General features: G+C 31.6%; 1 protein-coding gene across 2 annotated transcripts; it reads left to right on the forward strand.

Annotated features, from left to right (window-relative positions):
- Positions 1-91: 91 nt before the first annotated feature.
- Positions 92-19,988, forward strand: LOC117687929 (adhesion G protein-coupled receptor B1-like). Of its 2 annotated transcripts, XM_034465349.2 has the most exons (25): positions 92-205; positions 3,606-3,815; positions 4,443-4,703; positions 5,669-5,773; positions 6,184-6,291; positions 9,088-9,182; positions 9,388-9,582; positions 10,534-10,605; positions 11,841-11,946; positions 12,039-12,176; positions 12,315-12,378; positions 12,593-12,731; positions 12,880-12,932; positions 13,055-13,163; positions 13,254-13,357; positions 13,450-13,552; positions 14,079-14,256; positions 14,949-15,018; positions 15,168-15,234; positions 15,395-15,480; positions 16,427-16,553; positions 16,646-16,687; positions 16,882-17,019; positions 17,308-17,418; positions 17,574-19,988. In XM_034465349.2, the coding sequence occupies exons 1-25, from the start codon at positions 127-129 to the stop codon at positions 17,595-17,597; spliced, it is 2,784 nt and encodes a 927-aa protein (XP_034321240.2). In that variant the 5' UTR covers positions 92-126; the 3' UTR covers positions 17,598-19,988. The 2 variants fall into 2 exon arrangements, with proteins under 2 accessions (XP_034321240.2, XP_065925874.1); XM_066069802.1 differs by lacking the exons at positions 3,606-3,815; positions 4,443-4,703; positions 5,669-5,773 and having other exon boundaries at positions 130-205.
- The last annotated feature ends 227 nt before the right edge of the window (positions 19,989-20,215 follow it).

Below are 20,215 nucleotides of genomic sequence, written 5' to 3' on the forward strand. Positions count from 1 at the left end.
ACAAGTAACATAGATGTAAGTGTATCGACAATATCAAGAAGCAGCAAAAACAGTAAAACCGCGGAAATAAAGGCGGACATCAATACTGTTGACAGACTGATTAAACAAGCTAGGCCTACATTGTACATGTATCAGCAAAGCAAACTACAACTAAAGATGATTTGGATATTACTACTTCGCACATTGATTTGTGTAAACGCATACGGTGAGATTATACGTTTATTGGCATCATATTTCCATTAGATAGTATTGCAAGCATCAACTAAATAGTATATGGTAATATTATTAAGACATTTGAATTGTTTGCTTGTTGTAGGAAAGTTTACTCACAGCGTAAATATTTCGTGCTTTAGAAGAATAAAAAAAAAAACATTATAACTCTTACACACATTAAACAGTTTTGAAGAGAAAAGAATTTTAACAATCTAGAAATTCATATAAACAAAAATAAATTCTAATAGGATGCATTGATGCGATAAAAATTCAGCAAACTTTCTATTTGTGTGTAAGGTTAACACAATGCATTTATTTTACGTTAACATCATTTAGGTCAAACCGAACGAATACAGGAAATTTGTACTCGGAAGTTTGTAACACTTCATGATCTGAGTAATGAAAAGTAACATTTCTTTCGATCCAACTAAATGTGTGCCTCACATATCACATAATCACTCTTGGTTATAATCTCAAAAAAGGAAGTAGGCACCATGGTAAAATTTAGCGGATTTGATTTGTAACATTTGTTCTTGTTAACCCCCTTGTATGAATGTTTAGGAAGAAATACTCTTAACGTATTACATTTGGCTGTGTATTCTATTTAGCGTTTTTGGCGGAAAACGCCGTCCGCTAAATCAAGTTCACCGCCAAATGTAAAATATATAAGTAGATATAAAGGTACAATCAGAAATGCGCTAAATCAAAACCATGCTAACTTGTTAAAAAATCATATTCCGCTAAATATCGTACACGCTAAATAATTACGTTTACAGTTATTGTAATACATTTGAATTTTACGTTCCTGAATATCTGATAGTCATGATGAAAAATCTTATTGGGGGGGGGGGGAGGGGGGGGGGGTTGTCGGTTGAAGTGGGGTTTAGGGTGTCGCATACTTAATTCTGATGCATTAACTTGAAAATAGAAAAATATGCACATGTGTGTGTTTTATCTTTTGATGTGTTTCGTGGCGTGTGTTTCTATGTACCAGATATATACAGCTGTCAAGGAGTATGCCATTTAAAGCCGTCTACTAAATACTAGTTACACATCTTCGGCATACATTTTTGACAGGGTACTGGGTGATATGAAATTAACAAGACTTTGTTTGACAATAAAATGACATAATAAATTAAGTACATTCTACATATAGTGAGAAACAGTACAAGTAGTGTAGCCTCTTCAATTCAATTAGTCTGCAGGAATTTTATTAGTTTTTTTTTCTTGAGCTCCCCTAGTAAGACCCTTTGGAGAAATGTATCATTATCTTAAGTAGAATTTTTTTTTAATTTCAGACATATCAAGAATAGCACTGAAATAAAAAATAAAAAAATAAAAACGAACAAACAAACAAACAAAAAACTTAAACAAGAAACATATGAAATAAGATTAAAAATGTACAAGTATCTGATTTGAATACACATGACAATTGAATTTTATTATGTGAAAATTTTACTTCACCCTATGACTGATCATAAATCAAGATTTCTTTCTTTTTTTTCTTTTTCTTTTTTTTTTTTTTTTTTGAAAAATGCTTTATTTTTTATACAAGTTTTTAAAATACGATAACGACTGACACTCCAGCTACAACGTTTAAATTCAATTTGTTTAATTCAAATTCAACATCAAATTTATAGATTGAATTTTACCGGTTTTAGAAAAAAAACAACGTAAACTATGCAAAAATATAACCAAGTCAGATTTTTAGGTCACCTGAATTAACTCTATCTGGTCTCGTCTATCGTCGTACGTCATGCGTTGTGCATCGTCCGTGCGTTAACATTTTAAGCTTTTACTATGGAACCTCTGAACAATTTTCAACCAATTTCGGCATAAAGCATCTATGTTTGGATGAGAATAAGAATTGCCCATATCCCCGTAAGGTATGAGGGATGGTGCTAAAACCATAAAAATAATGTTAAAAAATCTTCTTCCTTTCTCCTGGGCATGAAGCAGTCAAACTGTAGGCATGAATGTAATAAGCATTGAATCATCTAGCAAAATTGTGAAATTCATTGCCCCTGGGTGAGGGATATAGGCTCTAGGGTCGGGCCAATATGACTATATAGTAAAAATTAAAAAAAATAGTTTTCTTTAATATTGCTGATATCAAAATTTTAAATTTCATGTCTCCAAAAATGTTGGGATTTGAATGTAGGGCCCAGCCCAAAACACTCGTAGAAGTGTATTGGATAGGGGGTCTTTGTACGAGTGTGGCCAACTGTCATTTAGTGTTAATGTATATAATGTTTAAAAACCACCTACTTATTCATAATAAAAACTGACTGCATTTGTAAAAACACATTAAGCTGCCATCTTTAATAATATTCCATGTCACATTAATGCAAGGCAGGGGCTATGGCTGGGAGGAGGGGGGGGGGGGGTATATATTTGTCGTATTAATAAATTCGCTCGGGAATTGCAATAAAAGATATATTTAGAAAAAAGAAAGTAAGTTCAGAAAGAAAAAAAGTCTTTAAGATATCATGAAAGCATTTGGAAAGAGTTCAGACAGTTACTCGAGTTATCTTCTCTTGCTTTTTCAAACAAATACTTAAATTTTTTGAATTTTCTAAGTAAACAGATACACTTTTTAATAGTAACGTTAAAGTGAGCTAACCAAAATGAATGATACATGTAAGCGGTACATGTAAAATGATTTTTGTATAAATGCAAGATGGTGATCAAATGTTCATATAAAGATTGAATATTCAAAAGCTGAAAAGGGTGAAGTGAGAAACATTTTGAAGGTTTTAAAGATGTTTTATTTTTGTTTAAATGCTCACAGAAAGAGTTTCTGTCTGCTTCTTGGGATGGGGAATAAAAGGTTGTTTTTACATAAAACATTATAGTAGCCACCTTCATTAAGTTAATCATTAAAAACATTTACACATAAAACCTGTCTTGACAGTTAATAAATACGGGGAAAATATTTTCTATCAGAGTCTAGCACTTTTTCTATATCAAGTCATGCATTCTATTATGATCTTTAAGTTTTTTACTAACATTTTAGGATTTTAGGCAGGAAGATGGTCATCATATCAATATTATAATACTTCATTTTCAGAATAAAACTTAATTAAATGCATATACGAGACTCCTCGACAAAATTGTGTATGGGGTATGGTACTCAGGTGACCGTTAAGGCCTATTGGCCTATTGACTTTTTGTTTATATCATTACATGTGTATTTTCTGACAAAAAAATAAAAACAGAAGAACAAACAAACAAACACGAAGTTTATGTACCCTTTTCCACGATAACTTAAGCATCATGTTAAGATGAGAGAATTGAGAAAAATATATAAAACTATAATAATCAGACTACATGTATTTAAAAACTTACATTAACCAAAACCAAGTTGTCTATTTATTTGTTTTTTTTATTAGTTAATTTAGCGCTTAAAAAACCAACATTTGAGCAATATACCTATTCCTCTACCAAACTTAAAGCAAGCAATGCTGTGGATGGACTAAAGTCTAATCTAGAAGTCAATGGTGGAGAATGCTCACTATCAAGGTCCAGAAGAAGTGCCACCTGGTGGGTGAATCTAACCACTGTTTACAGCATCAATAATATCCGGGTATACTTTACAAATGGTATGTTTATGTATATATTGTTATACCTTTATGAAACATTACTACTATACAACCGGTTTTCTTTACCATACGTTATTTTAACATTTCCTCCATAAGGTTGGTATTTCTTCAAGAAGGATTTCTTTTTCTTTTAAATATATATGCAAAACTTTTGTAGAAAGTCACCAAATTTTAAAATGAAAATTTCTTTTACTTCTTTGTTTAGTCCAAATATAATATTAAAAACACCCCCTCCCACACCAACAAATATAAATAAATAAATAAAAATAGCATATTGCAGTATATATTGGCATATTAAAATAGTTTTTAAGGTAATAAAAGTATTTTCCAATTCGGATATTTATTCATAGTAAGATTTGATGGTAGGTTTTCTGTGTTTATTTTTGTTTTATTAACCTTTACAGCTACTTGTAAGGAAAATATAGTTCATGATATATACATTTTTGTTAAAAAATTACGATTTACATTTTTAAAAATTCTCCTTTAGAAAGAGTTAAAATAACACTAAAATGAACGAACTAAGTTGCAAGGAAGTATTTTTTGTGTAGAAAACTAGAAATTGTGACAAATAATTTTGATCGTTTTCTTTGTATTTTCCTGTGATAGTGAACAATTTATTTAAAACAGCTACAGGAGTATCAAATGACACTAAAGGAGGCCAATTGGGATTTTCTATATACGTCTCAAACACACCCAACAAGTCAGATGGTGTATTATGCTACAAGGACAGCAGTTTTACTGTGGTCACCTTTCCAGAAGTCCTTGATACCCCGTGCGATTCGTCTGGACAATACGTCATTTATCACAACGAGAGACTATCCAACGTTACCTACCCTGATGACTATTATTTTGTAGTATCCAACAGACTTTGCGAGGTTGAGGTGTATGGTAAATAGTGCATGTGTATGACAGTAAACCTGTAACAGAATGAATACAAAGAAGTCCATCCATGTCATTCCTTTATTAAATTGTAATATACTACAAGGTTACAATATTAGCAAAGCAAAACTAAAGTGTTGTATTATGAATCAGAAACCATGGATAGGTGCCATTATGTACTTTCATTCGGTTCCTCTAGCTTGCTAATTATATACCTGGGAATAATATTCAATGTATGAGGATGGGGACCTTTCTCCAGTAATAAGTGAACTGTATCTCTGGATGTCACTCTCCGCGTTACTATTAAGTGATTAAAAATCGAAACCCGGAATTTGTGATTTATGCATATTTCGTTCGAAGTGTGTTAATTGTCTCGTGATTAATAAATTGTTTATGACCCTTCATAACGCAATTTAAAAAAAAAACCTGTTTTAACTTGGTCAACAATCTAACGCACTTTTTTTTTGTTGATTTTTTTGTTGTTGATTTTGGTCTTAATTTTGACAAAAAAATGTTGATAAAAAGATTCAAGTGCGTATGGTTTTTTTTAAGTACATTAATTCATAGATGCATATGTTAGGTTTTACGATGTTTTACTTATCATTGTTGATAATTACCTCAATGTGAATTATTATTTAAATTTGTCTAAACTCAAAACCTCCCGATCTAACCGAATTTATCTTTTTTAACCGGTTTCCATGCTACTTTTAATTGGCATGGGCTGCCATTTTTTCTATGATAAAAGTTAACTTGATCAAAGATCGACAATAAGTGCCTTCACTGCCCATAAACTTGACTAATAGTTTTTCATACTCCCACTAGTATTATTTTAAAAAAATATTATCAACAATCTACTAGGAATTTTCAATCAGGTTACGTTGTGTTTATTTTATTTTATTTTTTTTTTTTTTTTTTGGTTTTTTTGTTTTTTGTTTTTTTGTTTTTTGTTTTTTGTTTTTTGTTTATTTTTACAGGGTGTCCTGTACCTGGTTATAACGGTGCTGATTGCAACATTTCTTGTTATGACCCCGATTGCCGTAAAAGTCATGTCGAGACGGGCACCTGTCAGGGATGTTTCGGTAGTGCCTTTTTAATGAAATAAATACATTTTTAAATGAAATATTAATAGATACTTTATTAGTGTTGACACTTTTATTCTTTTGTTTTAAAATAAACGTTGCTTCCTATTTCAAACATATAAAGCAATACATTTTTTTTTAAATTCATGTACATACCTCAACATCAGGGGTTCGTACACGAAGCATTAACGGTACTTAAGACTGAGACAATACATAAATGGGACTTCAGGACATTTTAAAACTTAAGTTTGTAACTAGATAAGCTAAAATTCGGCAAATAAATGGCAATCTACGCCTATATACACATAATTCTGTTGAAATTCAGACACACTAGTTTGTTACAAGTTTTTTTTTTCACTTGATAAATTAACTTGATACATTTTATTAAAATTGATTCATGTGATATTCAGGTTTTGAAGATAAAACGAGCTGCAAATATGAACAAATGGATGGAATATTTTGGAGTACTACCATTTCAGGAAAAACGTTAAAAGAACCGTGCCCTGAAAATCAAAAAGGTAAGCAAACACATCAAATACAGCTGAGGTTGTGTAAATTTCATAATAGTTTAATTAATGTTCTTCTCACATTAACTGTTGTGTTTATCGTTATACTACGGGATATGTTAGGTTTTATACTGAAAATTCTCATTCATATAGAATGTAATGAACTTTGATTGTTTAGATACACAAAACGCATTTTTTTTTATCTATTTAGATTAATTGATTTGAATTGAATAAAAAAATGATTTGTAAACAGATAGAGGAAATTCGGACTGGAATATTTATAAAAATTGTCAATGAAAATTTATGCTTTGTATCTATTTAGTGCCACTGCTATTAAAAACTGTATTTCATTATTAAAACAGTTAGGTCATTTTTTATTTATCTCAATCTCAATTATATTGTAAATTTTTAAGTTTTTCCTTAAATTTTAAAAAAAATATTCAATGGCCATTAACTCAAAAATTATGTCATTGACCTACTTTTTGAATTATCACGGGATGTCACAAACGTATCCTGTCAGTAAGCAAAGCGTCGACATTAAAGCGCGGTCGGCATTCTGGTAGTGGATTAACATATTCAGAAAATTTTTTTTTATAAAAAATGTAAATTGCTATTAATTCCTGAGGAGTGCTCTGAAGGCATTAGAATATATCTTTTACAACTTTTTTTAAATTAAGATTGCAGACAAACTTGCTGCCATGCCTCTCTGTAATTGCCATTGACTTTTCCTACGTACATTCGCAAATCCCAACAAACACGAATTGTATATAAGTATGCATATAAGATAATATTCTTCTTCTTACAACTTCTTCTCAACATCAGTACCCATATTAAACCAACACACAAGCTGTCGCATTTGTCACAAGGTTTCGATTTTACTGACAGACTTTCGATTTGGTGTACAACATTGCATTAAGAGAAAAACCAAACAATGCTCCGATTATTATTTGTTATGGTCATCCTCGAGTTATAAATTTTGACAGAATTTCTTTCTAATAGCGAGCGCAGCGAGCGGCGGAAAATGTCGCTCTTGAAGCGAACTCCGTAGAAAACGCGTACTATCGCAGGAAATTCGAGTTAAATCTTCAAATTGTTTAAAGAAATTTTTATGAGGGCGCGTGAAATTTCCCGATTATCTTTTGCGGTGTATAGCAAATGGTGAAAAATGAAGCGTTTCTTGCAAGGAAAAAGTCTTGCATAAAAATCGTATGTTTCGATTTTTACCATTAAACAATAAAGATGTTTAATAACACAAAAGTAATCGACACAAATGCTTAAATAGAAAAAATGTATACCTATCTAAACATATGCTTACATTTCATGTCATTTCCTCACTTGAATTCATCCGAGACAGTTTTAAAAGAACTACTGATGATTTGAGCAAAGGAAAGTTAAAGCTGACATGAATTCATAAATACGCATTAGTTCCCTTTTATCTCCGACTACCGCCATATTAGTTGTCGATTTCTATTGTTCTGCTCATCGCTACACACCCCCTACATAAGGCGGAGGGTACAATTCATGCTTCACCGCACTCAGGTATTTCATACACCCGAACACGTTACCTTGGACGAAAAGACGTGTAAAAACGCGTTATGAACAAAAATAATATGACAACCATTGCACTGACAAGGAATATATCAAATGAACGACAAAACAAGACAGACTGACTTCCAGGTACATACTCTTCAAAACTCCTCGATAATTGTAGACCCTTTTCCTGTTTATGTTACAACATTGCACATGCGCAACCACAAACTGTGGGTGATCGAGCAATGTCAATGATCGCATGGATTTTAGAAAAGAGTCGCTGTTACGTTGTGACATTCTTGGATTTACTATCATTTAGCTACTGGGTTGGATGTAGTTCCGCCGTGGTTTTAAAAACAATGCAGACATTGCGCACTCTGTATCAACGACACACGTGTTTGATGTGCATGTGAAGTAAGGCAGCACTATCTGGTCAAAATAATACGGATACTAGTAACTTGGAAATTCTTTCAAAGAATAAAAAAAAAATTATTTTATTGTTTCATTTATTCTTTATTACAAACATTTAACTGCAATGTGTAGTTTATGCATTTAGAAGTCCGTACAACCTAAATGCCTCGATCGGAAAGCAACCTACCGTAAGTTTCTCGACCGGTATAGATACCCCAGTGGCAGTAGGGGAGCGATCGAAACTATGGCGACCAAATGCTTTGATGGATTCATGTCAGCTTTAAGTATGATGTGACAGTGATCTCGTGCTATATATCCCGCGATAAATTTAGAGCTAATTGGAGCAAACATTCGTACTGCGTGTTACGTGTAGTAAAGAACTCTTTATTTTTAAGCCACGCCTCATTCGCTGATAGTTTCGGTTTTATATTTTTTGCTTAGCTAATGGGAAAATACGCATGCAAGTTCTGTGCTATTTGTAAGTTGCATATGGTCATACCTCTAAATGAAAATGAAATATCGCCAGAAAAAAGGGAAATGGGGAGGAGGCACATGTCACATATTTGAGAGATAATGGTGTTTATCGTTGGTGCAATTCAATGGGATGTAGTTAACAATAATGAGAGATACTTCTGCGTAGTTTCTTCTCCACTTGCCCTAACGGTCACACCATAAAACAGTATATAATCCATGAAACTTAAAAAATTATAAAGCCTATGCTTGAGATTTGAAATATCTTGTTTAAAAGTTACATTTGATCTTGCTTTCCGGTTTCTTTTCATAAAATAAAATCGAAAGTATACTTTCGATCTTACATAAAAAGTATATATGTTAGAATTCATTTGAAAATATATACATACACTTCAGGAGTGGCAACAAGATTATGTGATGAAAATGGAGATTGGGAACTTCCTAACTTTATCAACTGCACCAACGAAGCTCTGGCGAATGCGTCATTACTTGTAAGTTACCTTACACAATGCCTTAACAATTGTTAATTACTAGTAAATAATGAGTATATGCCACTTTATTTACTGAGGACTGAGATAATCTTTCATATGTATATGTCACCTTATTGACTGGGGACTGGGGTAATCTTTCGGAGTATGTCACCTTATTGACTGGAATAATCTTTTAACTAATGTATATTTTCATACATTTAAATAGTTGGATGCTATCATCGCAAATGAAACACAGGATAAATTCAGAATCCAGGAGACGGTTAACAATACTCTACAATTGATGAAAAACCTTACATCATCGAACAGCGGAATCAGTGACGGGGATCTGAGCTCCTCTCTTGGCGTTTTGGAGAAGATTTTCACAGTAACAAATGCTACGGGATCAGTTATCGAAAAAGAGGTCAATTATTAGAATTATCCTAATTATATCCCTTCCTTCCCTTCAAACTTTCAAACATTATTAATAAGTGTTTGACTGAAAAAATATTTATGAAAAGCCAGCAAAAAGGATTTCCGCGTTATCACTATGTTTAAACGATTTAGTGCAATTGTTCTCTGTGAAAGAGTTAATGATTGTAAAATGTACGTTTATCTGTTTTCTAAGCATGCAGCAAAATCTTAAGACAGTAGAATAACATGTGTCACTCGCACTCATACTTTCTCAGTAAAGTTCGTTTGTGATCAAATTGTTTCCTAGAAGTGTATTAATCAGTGATTCACATTGCACCCTCATTTTACCATTATTATTTATTACTCTGAGAAATATTTGAATGATTAGAATAAGAACTGGTAAGTTTCGATAAATTGTGTGTACTGATTTTGATTTATTTAATAGAATATACTCCAGACAATACATGTGTTTGAATTAATGCATTACTAAACTGATTACATGTAAAATGTTTCATGACCGGCGTTTGCTCGTAAAGTGTTTCACCAACTCTTGTTTCCCTAAAAGAAGAAAATGACACATGTCGAAAACAAACCCGGACTAGTTATGACGAATATATGCATATGCCTCTCTCATTTCAGTGCTTTGAGTTTAATAGAAAGGCTATTTCATGTAAACGGCGATTTATACTAACTTTCCGTTGATTACCTCAAAATTGATGCATATTTTCTTTTCATCAACGCATATCTTAATCATGCTATCATTACAAATTTTACAGAAATTGGTTAAAGTATAAACGTTATACATAAAGCTTAATGATATTGCACAGGCACAACAACTGAGTTGAAAAAGGTAATGTGTCTTTTTTATGTGCCGCTAGGTGTAGCTTACCTCGTGCACATAAAATATGGATCACGTGTGTTAATGCAATTAATTAATTATATTCATGTGTTTTAATTTCAGGTGTTTTACGCTGTTATTGATAATATTTTGTCACCCAACAATATAAACTCTTGGACAGCTGTTACCGAAAAGGTAAAATTTGATCAATTTTGGTTATGAAATTTTTTTTCGGTAAACACAATATTTTCTTTATAAAATATTCATTGAGTTTTATTTCTATGATCTAAATACAGCAATTTTTCTTAGCAATGACACTGGCATACATGAATGTATATGCACATGGAAGAAATATTCCGTCCCTTGTATCAATTCACAAAAATTAGCTCCTATGCGCATGCTCGAACCACGTTCCATGTCACTCTTCACACTTACTCGTTTTCAGTGAGTGGGTAACTTTATAAATAATACATTGCCCCTATCAAAGAATTCACAACGCACCCTCTATCCCATCCTGTATTCAGCCACCTATATCGTGTATTCTATAATCATAAGCATATCTACCAATTCTATCTAGTCTACATTTTCAAATCATAACGTAGGACTGAAATTTACAAGACATTTAAAAACAGTTTTGCAAAATCTATTTGTAATTTTGTATGAGGAATTTTTGAGTACAGTAGTTTATTTCAGCCTTGTTTAAAAAAACATATATTTACAAAAGTTTGTAATAGAATTGTTATTGACATTTCAAAACACGTTTATCATTAAAATTTTGCTATGTAAAAAAGGAATTCTAGAAATTTATTAAACTCAAAATTGATTTTGATTGGTTGATGAATGCAGGATATGAAGTATAGGATATATATGGCTTTATTCTATATTGTATCTGTTTTGTATATCGTACATCCTCTATCCAGCACCATATCTTTTTCTTTCAGGTGTATTCGCTCGTACGCTCTTTCATTTGAACGAAAAAAAAACCACAATTATTATATTTAATATATTTCGTGACATGTAACTGGCACTGTTCATTTGTTACAGAGTCAATAAATCTTCATTTCTAATCTATTTTTAAGTTAAAACAATATCAATTTGAAATGCACAACCTTTTTAAAAGTTATACAAGTACATAATTTACAAGAGTGCGTTAGAATTCTATTTTCAAGTAAAAAATTTATTCTTTTTGCAGATTTAAAACTAACCAATCACATAATTCAGTTTAGAAAAGATGACGGGTGTTCAATTTGTCGAAACCATCGTTTTTTCCAACACAGTGTAATAAAAGCTCTATTAATCATTTAGGAAAGGGTTGAAAAACATCAGATCTGACCACTGCATGTATCTAAAGAAAAGGCATAACGTTACCGTACTATTTATTTGCTCCTAGTGTCGAAGGAGGTTTCCAAATTGCATTTATTATATTTTAGACAGAAAAAGACCCGAGTTTTCTTTTAAACAACATGGACCGTTTCAGCGAGATAACACTCCAAAACGACAACATAACAGCAATTGAATTTGTCGGATCCAATCTTGGTAAACAAGTATATCCTTATCGCTTAAAATCGCTAAGATATTTTTAATGTATTCTATAAACACTTGATATGTTTTGGGTTTTTTTTTTGAAGAGCTGGTTATCAACCGTACAAAAATCGATAAAACGGGAATACGTTTTCCGGACGAAGAATTGAACAACGTTTCTCAAAACTCAGAAGACATCCTTACCTTTCTACAGTTGCCAAAGCAAGCCTTTACTGCTACAAAAGGTATACACATTTTAATTGATAGAGGTATGTTTTGTAAATGATAAATTAAACATAAACTTGGTTCTAACTTAAGGTAAAGACGACTATTGATGATAAACACAAGTATACTAACGTATCTGATTTTTTATTTGCTGCAAGAAATCGGCTATATTGCCATTCTGTATAAAACAATGTCAGCCATACTGGGATCTGATCCTAAAAGGTAAAATGTTTATTACAAGTTTTCAGTTTTTGTTTAAATATTTCTTAATATTTGCGTTAGTTTTTTTTAAATTAACACACATACACATGTAAAATATGGCAAATACTTAAACGTCTGATTTGATATATTACATAATTATTATTTATTAATTGTTTTGATACCCAACTTGGTATATCTTATTCACATCTTTTGGGAAAATAATAAAAACAATCAGAAGAGAGTTGAAAGGTGAACAAGTGGACAAATCTCAGCAAAGATCCTTTGTCAATTCCCCTATATTGTCCCTCACGACACAGAGAGACCTAGGAGTGTTGGATCCACCTCTCAATCTTATGTTTGGACACACTGTGAAAGTAAGAATTCAGATATGTATGTTTTTGGTTTACAATTGACATAAAGTTATTATGTACCATTAAGTTTCCTGTTATTCCTTACGTGTATGAAATTGCAATTTAACTGATTTAACCCCTTTGCTTTTTTATTTGTATTTGTTTATGTTAGAATGAGTCTACCGAAGCACACGCTGTATGTGTCTCCTGGGATTTTAATCTAAAGTAAGTGATTTTTAACAGGGTTTTTTTTTCTATAATCTTAAGATTAAAAGCTTTTTCAAAATTTAATCGTCACATCAACAGGGTGGTTTTTTATTCATTATTTTTTTTTTAAATACACATAGTAAATGGTCAGAGGAAAGATGCACTGTGAACCAAACAGATCGTCGAAGAACAGTTTGCGATTGCAACCATCTCACAAACTTTGCTATTTTAATGAGACCATACATTCCGGTAAACTTCCTTGTTATGCAAAAACAGGTCAAAGAAATCAAAGAAAAAATCTGCTGTTAATATTTTCAAACTATTTTGACTACATTTTAGGTAACAGAAGATAGCTCATTCTTAGAAACGATGTCTCTTGTTGGAGTAGCTCTCTCCATAGCTTTTACGTTTCTCACTTCGTTAATTTACATCCTGACATGGAAGTATGTAAAACTGATTTTCATTCATGTAAAAATATAATTACAGCTAAAATATTACAAAAATTCAAATTCATTTCATTGTATGTTAATTTCAGATTTATCAAAAGTGACAAAAACTTCATGATGTTGAATATTTGTGGATCTTTAGTACTGTCATATGCAATGTTTTTATCATCGGTGGAACAGACAGCGAATGAGGTTTCTTTTCTGATAACTAATAGCCCATTTAAAACTTAACCACATTCATGTCTCTTAACTGCCATCTTGGGGAAAAACCCATATATCTCAAAGAAGCCTTTGTTTTTTCAAAGATTTGTAACTAAAAAACCCTTTTCGTTGAGTATTATGACTATGGATAGGGCAACCCACAGATTAACGAAATTAATTAAATTCTCAGAGATTTCATCACATGACGCCCAAATATTTGGAGTAAACTTGGGTTTGTCCCTTTTGACCTTTAGGTTGACCTTGCAAAGGAACACAACTTTGGCAAAGTGGTGGTTGGACTATTGGTTTTTGCGTAAAAATTTTATATCTAAGATGTATATTAGGATCTTACTAAAAAAAATCAAAAACATTTCATAAAACGGAAAGCATAAAAACAATGATGAAACATTGTGACTAAAAATGACTCAAAATCCCTAGATTCATATTTGATCAATCAACGGCAGAACGTCACAACGTATCAACATATTTACCGGCATTTAATTATTTTATATTTCAGGTTGCTTGCGTCGCGATAACGGCCATTATCCACTACCTTTTCTTAGTGACCTTCTTCAGTATGCTTGGATTAGGTGTATATTACTTCATGAGTATTACAGTGACTTACTATGCCCTACATATTGCTAACAACTTCAAGTCGAAATCAAGGCTTCATTTGTTTTTGGGCGGAATCTGGGGTAAGTATTTGAATGGAATTTTCACAAGTTGACTTTTACCTTTGAAATAATTTTTCGTCGTTTGATATTTGCTTTTGTTTTAGTCAAGTAATCGAGATTAGAAAAAAAATCATGTAATCTTTACAAGCATTTGTTTAAGTGACATGTACATATTTTCCCTAATAATAAATGCATTATAATGCATTGGTATGTCATTATTTTTTAGGGATGGGTATGTTAAATAATCATCATAAAAACAAAAATGTATCTGAATTATTTCTTCCAGGGTACAAAGAGTCAATTTTTTCTATTCGCTAATATCTGTTACATTGTAACCTTGGTATTCGAATTAGTCATCGTATACCTTGGATCCAATTCCCAAAAACAAAATCGCATAAACAGTTTAATAATTTGAATCCAATTTCTATGGATTCATTATCCATTTATTTCTGTTTATGTATTTTTAAAGCACCTTGGATAAACTATTTTCCTTTACCTTACAGACAAACTCATTGAAATTGTTAGGAGTGGATATGACGTTCTCTCTGTAATTTTAATGAGTTTTGGGGTATAACTGATGCAAATTGCCCTTTTACACTTTATGCATTGGCTCAAATAGCGCTGTTCTGTTGCCTGAAATACAAATATAGATTGAGATGTAAGTATGAAAAGATAAGGGTGGGTTTTTTATCCTCATTGTGGTTATTTTGCAGGTATTCCGGTCATTATTACTGCAACAAATCTTGGAGCGTTTTTGGGTAAAGGATACCACCTAAAGTCGTAGTATGTGTATTTTACATAGTATTGTTTTTGCAAGAACTAAAGAATGGATCTACTTTTACATATACACTTAAATAAAGTATTTATTCCCATACACTTGTTTACCACTGACTACAGACGTTGAAGGAATAATTCTTTTTGGAACTTTTTAGCTGCTGGTTGTCCATAGAAAGTGGCTCTCTTTATTTGTTTATCATTCCTGTCTGTCTGATTAGTTTGGTAAGTTCTTGTGCAACAAATTCAGTTTTACCTTGCACATCAAATTCTTCAAAAGCGTAAAGAAAATTGGTGATTTTTCGAGTGCACCGAATTTAAATGTTTGTCAAAGAGTTGAAATTTAATGTTTTCTCTCTAAAATAATTCATTTTGTTTCTTCCAGATCAACATTTTTATAATTGTTTCACTTTTGAGGGTGTTGTTTGCTTCAAGCATAGTGGCAAGGTCTTCACTGCAGAGGAAAGCGTCGTGAGTCAAACCAAAAAGAACCTTGATATTCATATAATTTGGTTTACGAGCAGTATAGAAAATCAAAGTACTGAAGAACTGACGGGAGTTGATTTTGTCGATGTTTATTTATTCTAAAAAAATTACCAATGATATGTTATTTTGCATGAACAGACACAAGTACATGTAGTTTCTCATTTGAGTTACGCACATTCTTATAATATGAATGTTTGGGCTTTTTCAACAAGAATGTCGAGAAACCTCCATATGAATTATGTTAAATAATATTTAAAGATAAAATCAATTCAATCAAACTATGTATCAGTAATAAAATATTTCTCGAAAATTGTATGGATCCAAGCAATATTGAACTCTAGTCTCGTTCAACCAAACGCTCAGCTGACACCGTTAATCTCCGACAAGGATTTCCGGAGACAGCCAAGCGTCGAGTTGAACGAGACTATATTGACCTCTGGCGTAGAAATACATACGACTACAAAAAATATTTAAACTGTTTTTACCATTTAAAATCTGACTATTTTCAAGGTATTTATAAATAAGTTTCCTTGAAAAACAATGCTTTAGCATACATTACATCGAATTCATCAAATTTTTCAAGAACTAAGTCTTGTCAGCAGCAATGATTTGTGCCGAGGTCCAAACACTGTTTCACTTTCGGTTTGTCTGAGTAACTGCATAGGAGAGTTGTTTAAAATCAACTCCCAAAAACTTCTCTTATTCGTACATATGTCTCAACCGAATCCGACAATCTAATATCAAACAAAAAGTTTAACATAATAAAATAATAGTCACTAGTTTTCAAATACATGTCGCATATATCCACAAGACATACAAAATACTTGTACATAGTTTTATTTATTTTCCACTAACAGACATGTATCATTAAATCGAACATGTAATATCTGTAAAACGTTCTGATAAAACAAATATTTTCAATTATTACTAGATCCGGTCTGCGGTCACTCGGAACACTTCTGCCAGTTCTAGGAGTGACTTGGCTGTTCGGAATCCTGGCAGTTAACGATAACGCAGTTGTGTTTCAGTATTTGTTTGTCATTGTAAATTCACTGCAGGTTAGATACACATGTTTGTTTGGTGTTTGGTTTTTTGTTTCTGTTGTTTAACTTACATATCGCCATATTCATAATAAATCGTTATTTTTCAGGGGGTTTTAATTTTTGTTTCACACGTTCTGTTCGACAAAAAGGTCAGCTTTTAAAATCGATAATAAATTATATCATGTACCTATACATGTATATAAATACATTATTATTCTAATAAATTTTCTTAATTTTGATTTAAATATAACCCTATTAAAGTTATTACCAATTAATACATTAATAGAGATTCTTTTAGCAAAAAAAAAAAACAGTCGATATCATAATTGCAATGTCTTGTCAGGTGAGACAGGGCATAAGGAATAAATACCCGAGTTTCAGTACAATATTCAGTTTCGCTGAGCGAGGGACAAAGGAAACTTCTCTAGGTTCGCAAAGTCCCTCGACATCTAAATCAAATGCACCATCAATGAAATCCAAGGTGAGGGGAGAAGGTTATATCATTCTTTATTAAACCTTAGATGAAATATTGATATTCTTTTGTTATTTCCTTTGGTTGTTATATTTAAAAAAGCAACATTTTAAAGAATTTCTACTTCATTTCTTAAATTTCAAATCGACGGTTACATGCTAAAAAAAATTAAAAGTGAGCTTTGCAAATATAAAAAAAAGCCTCGATCTTTTTTCAATCTTCGATTATTTAGAAGACCAGTAATACTGTAATTACAAGATATAATTAACAATTTTTTTGTTTTTTTTTTTGTTTTAGAAAAAGAGTATGATGAAAAGATTTTGGCATACCAAAGCGAAGGAATCTGAATCATTAATGTTAGAAAAAACAATGTCTACAGATTGTCCACAAAGTGTATCTTGTGAAAAAGTAAGCCTTTAACGTCAACATTCCAGTTCAGAATCTTGCAAAAATATTTATATATATGATAAATTGATAATATGGTGGTACTCAAAACGTTCAAATAATTTTTTTTTTAATTAAACGGAATTTGCAATATTTTTTTTCCTTTTTTTTATTAACAGAGAAACGAAACAAATTCTGATTAAACTTCTAATTTTTGGAATAAAAAGAGAACTGTTGCAGACCTGTGGGAATAAACTGTTTTAACATTCAGTTATATATAATTGTAAATGTTAAATCAAATTTTACTTTTATTTTTTACTCGGATGTTTAATATCAATTTGTGTAGTATCTAATACAGATGATTTAAAAGTATTTTTACGATCGAATGTCAAAGTTTATTGCTTAACTTCATTTATAGCTCATCTTAACTGAAAGCTTGAATGCTTTTCTGACGAATTTTTGTCCGGCGTCAGTCTGTCCGTCCGTCTGACTGTCTGTCTATTTGTCGGTCCATCCGGCCGTAGATTTTGTTACGTTTTCGACCAGAACCACTATGCCAATTTTAAACCAAACTAGGCACAAAATATTATTAGGTAAAGGGGATTCAAGTTTGTTGAAATCAAGGACCACGCTCTCTTTCAAGGGGAGATAATAAAGAATAATTAAAATCTGTAGGCATTTTTCAAAAATCTACTTCTAAAAAAGTGTTTGCCCAAAAAATATGAAACTCTTTCAGAAGCATCCTTAGGGAGTGTAGGTTTAAATTTGTTCCAATGATGATACTTGTAACCTGTAGGGAAGCATCCTGAGGTAGTGTAGATTCACGTTTGTTCAAATATTAATCCCCGGTGGTAAGGTGGAACCAAAATTGAGTTTTGCTTTTTACAAAAAAAAAAATGTAAAAAAAAAAATGCTTCTTATCAAATTACTGGCTAAAAAAAGAAATAATTTGTAAGGGTGTTCCCTTAGGTATTGTAGATTCGCTTGTACAATAATGTGGGCAGGGTGAGACTTTCAGGGTCAGGTTTGTTTTAATCCCCAGGGGTAGGTTTGGGACACAATGTGTAGGGAGGGTTGCGACGAATTTTTAGAAAAAAATATTAAAAAAAACTAATCTTTTAAAATTTCTTATAAAAACTAATCGCATAGAAGAGCTGTTATTTGTGAAAGTATCCACATTGTATATATTTAAGTTTATCGCAATATTCGTGGGTAGGATGGGACCACGTTAGAGGGGTTCAAGTTTTACACTGGAAAAAAATTCATAATGTGCTCCAACATTCAAATGCTGTAATACATACGTATTACCTTCATCTTGACATATTGTTGATTCTTGATTGCTTAGATTGTGGTCCCTGGATAATGTTGGGTCCTATCGTGTAGGTTTATAGATATCTGAACAATACTTTAAGTTCTTCTTGAGAACTGCAATACTCAGTTTGTTATATAACTATGAAAATAATCCTTTTACAAAAGGAGCTCAATGTTCAACATAAGAATATATGGAAAACAGTTTGAAATATTTTTATACACGATCTTATCAACTTCATCTTCCAGATATTTCGTATATGACCACATAAGTCTGATTACATTATGGCTATTGTTGCTCAGGTGAGTGATGTGGCCGATGGGCTTCTTGTAATCGTCTAGTATGAAATGTATTTTATAGTCATATAGAAAGCATATTATTTAGTATACATTGTATTAATGTAATATTGACCTGAGTATATTTATGCAGATCAAGTGTCTTTAAATTAAGAATGGTACTGTACATACAAATGTTACATTTGCGTTTAAAGATAATAAATATACATGTATAGCATTTATTTCTGGAGTATAAACGCTATTTTTATTTGCTTGTAAAATATGATTGTTTCTTTTCTTTTACGGAACACTATTTTCGTTTTTAGTATATATTCTTGTGTATTCTTTTCATAGTATGTAAGATTTTGTATTGTTTGCTGTTTTTTTTTTCTTTTTAACACACCTATGAGAAACGTTTAAATTAGCTTTTTGATGAAATTCGGTATGTCAGTTGTTAATGGTATTGTCTTTTTTTGGCCGTTTCATGAGAGTACACAAAAGATAAAACAGGGAGGTCGTACAACATATATTTGTTTTTAGAATCATATTCAATAAACATGCAGACTAATTACATAAGCCTACCTATTTGAGCAATTTTAAGTTGCTCAAATATTAACCCTCTGGCATAAAAGGGCTTCTATTAAGGCGCAAAGTTTGTTTAGGAAATGAATAGGATAAATCTTTATAAAACATGCTTAAAACAAACAGGGAGGCCAGAACATTTATTTTAGAAATCAGCAGTTATATCATTAGGTTTGAAATTATTTTTAAATATTCCATGCAGTGCAGCTTAGTATTTTGTCTGCTGTTTATAAGATTATCGATTGAAATTCATTACGAAACAAAACAAAACTTATTTTTAAAATTACATGATCCCGTTTATTTAACCTGTGTTCGTATCAATATACGCATTCCTTAACCTCTAAAGAGTAATTTCCAATGCATTAACTTGATTATGATAAATCAACTCTAGTTGATATAGCTTTAATAAAAAATGTTTGTATCGTTCATTGATGTCTTTTTTTACTACCTTCAAACAGGGATTACTCACCTCAGAAAGCATAATATTGTTTGAAAGAAATTCGGTAAAAACTAAACGCAATGTTGGCTTATCTGAGTGGATAATTTATAATATATATATAAAGTTAATTAAGATATATTAAATGTATTTAAATTTAAACCTAAATTGATTAAATTGGAAACACGGGTGCTTCGAGGAGTCCATGATTCTGTTTCT

This window comes from Magallana gigas, chromosome 1, assembly GCF_963853765.1.
Source record: "Magallana gigas chromosome 1, xbMagGiga1.1, whole genome shotgun sequence".
Lineage (NCBI taxonomy): Eukaryota > Metazoa > Mollusca > Bivalvia > Ostreida > Ostreidae > Magallana > Magallana gigas.